This window comes from Cryptotermes secundus, unplaced genomic scaffold, assembly GCF_002891405.2.
Source record: "Cryptotermes secundus unplaced genomic scaffold, Csec_1.0 scaffold994, whole genome shotgun sequence".
Classification (NCBI taxonomy): Eukaryota; Metazoa; Arthropoda; class Insecta; order Blattodea; family Kalotermitidae; genus Cryptotermes; species Cryptotermes secundus.
Window position 1 is genome coordinate 61,007 of NW_019734328.1, and position 2,258 is coordinate 63,264.

The 2,258-nt window shown below is 40.8% G+C and overlaps 1 protein-coding gene across 1 annotated transcript in view; it reads right to left on the bottom strand.

Annotated features, from left to right (window-relative positions):
- Window positions 1-386: 386 nt before the first annotated feature.
- LOC111868689 (gastrula zinc finger protein XlCGF7.1-like) overlaps window positions 387-2,258 on the bottom strand; it is a 7,706-nt gene continuing 5,834 nt past the window's right edge. The window contains exons 2-3 of the mRNA XM_033753137.1: window positions 1,095-1,907; window positions 387-497 (exon numbers count right to left, since the gene is read on the bottom strand). Of these exons, the coding sequence (XP_033609028.1) occupies window positions 387-497; window positions 1,095-1,907 (924 nt within the window). The remainder of the gene's footprint in view (window positions 498-1,094; window positions 1,908-2,258) is intronic.

The following is a 2,258-nucleotide window of genomic DNA, read 5'->3' on the forward strand; positions in this document are numbered from 1 at the left end:
GTAGTCCATGCTAAATAAATAAATAATAAAGTATTGTTGCCATGACGGTACAAATTGTGTTTATTGTATATATGCAATAAAATTATTCAATCCAAATAATGTTAATCTCTAACTAACTGATCAATGCATTTACTCACAGCAGAAGAGAAAGAGGAAAAACAAAGGAATCTGTATAACTGTGTTTATAAGCTGTCAATCAGGTTCAGTGACTACACTCTAGCAATCACTGGCTTCCACTGCTGAATTGACATTATAAGTGTAGGAGAAAATCATGTCATGTCTGTTCCCACTCAACAAGACAGGGTCTGGTGCACATTCAGCAATCAGAATTAAACAGACACTGACATGCACAGACAATCTGTACCATGGCACTGAGTTCCTGCCTGTCAGTTGGCAAGGTCAGCAACAGCAAACTCCAATATCTTGGTGCACTCTACAAACGTGTGGCATGAAACACACACTAAAACTGTCTTATTTACATGTAATACTGTGGCATGCTACAAGTAACAAATTGTTCCTTTAGTCTCTATGATTTACTACACACATCAACATGTATATGATGATGTGTCTTCAGAGTACTTTTCCAACTGAATTACCTATTAGAAACATCACATCTAAATAGTTGCTCGCCACTATGTATGAGCTAATGTATCTTCAGACTGTTGTGAAAACTGAATGACTTATTACACACATCACAGCAGAATGGCCGGTCCCCAGTATGTATGTGCTGATGTCTCTTGAGTGTACTCTGAACGACTTACTACCTACATCACATCTAAATGGCTGCTCCCCACTATGTATGTGCTGATGTGTCTTGAGACGACTGAATGACATACTGCACACATCACAGAAAAATTGTGAGTCCACTGTATGTATGCACAGATGTGTCTTCAGAATACTGTGACAATGAATGACTTATTACATAAATTTCACCTGAATGGCCGCTCCCCAGTATGTATGCGCTGATATGTCTTCAGTGTACTCTGATCACTGAATGACTTATTACACACATCATAGCAGAATGGCCGCTCCCCAGTATGTATGTGCTGATGTCTCTTCAGTGTCCTCTGATCACTGAATGACTTATTACACACATCACAGCAGAATGGCCGGTCCCCAGTATGTATGTGCTGATGTCTCTTCAGTGTACTCTGATCACTGAATGACTTATTACACACATCACAGCAGAATGGCCGGTCTCCAGTATGTATACGCTGATGTTTCTTCAGTGTACTCTTATAACCGAATGACTTACCACACACAACACATCTAAATGGCCGCTCCCCACTATGTATGCGCTGATGTGCCTTCAGGTTACTCTGAACACGGAATGACTTACTGCATACATCACATCTAAATGGCCGCTCCCCAGTATGTATACGCTGATGTGCCTTCAGCGTACTCTGATCACTGAATGACTTATTACACACATCACAGCAGAATGGCCGCTCCCCAGTATGTATGTGCTGATGTCTCTTCAGTGTACTCTGATCACCGAATGACTTACCACACACATCACATCTAAATGGCCGCTCCCCACTATGTATGCGCTGATGTATCTTCAGGTTACTCTGAGCACGGAATGATTTACTGCATACATCACATCTAAATGGCTGCTCCCCAGTATGTATACGCTGATGTGTCTTCAGTGTACTCTGATCACTGAATGACTTATTACATACATCACATGTAAATGGCTGCTCCCCAGTAAGTATGAGGTGATGTGCCTTCAGATGGCTCTGACAACTGAATGACTTAGTACATATATTGCAATAAAATGGGTGCTCACAACTGCGTATGAGTTGATGTGCTATCAGAATTCGCTCTTGACTGAATGAAACACCACACTCAACACAGGAATATCGTCGGTCCTCACCATGTACAGGTTGAAGTTCATCAGAAGTGCTCTGAAAATGAGTGGAAATAGCATGAAAAATCCTAGTAGGGGGAATGAATGTGCAGCTCCAGTATAAAATTGAAAGGTGTGAGAGGGATGACTGAGAGGAGAGAAGATGGAGGTAAAAAAAATTACACATTTGTAAGTCTCCTAAAATGACATAACAATAAAGGATGAGTTAAAAAATGACATTAAGATATGCTGCATATGGCCCAGTTTTACCCATGGAAAAATATAGACAAAAGGCCTCAAAAGAATAACAGAGTGTCAGTTCAACAGACATGGCCATCCTGATACCGTGAACAAATCAATGTGAGTCATCTCCTAGGATGCCATTCAACATTCCTTGACAATGAAAACG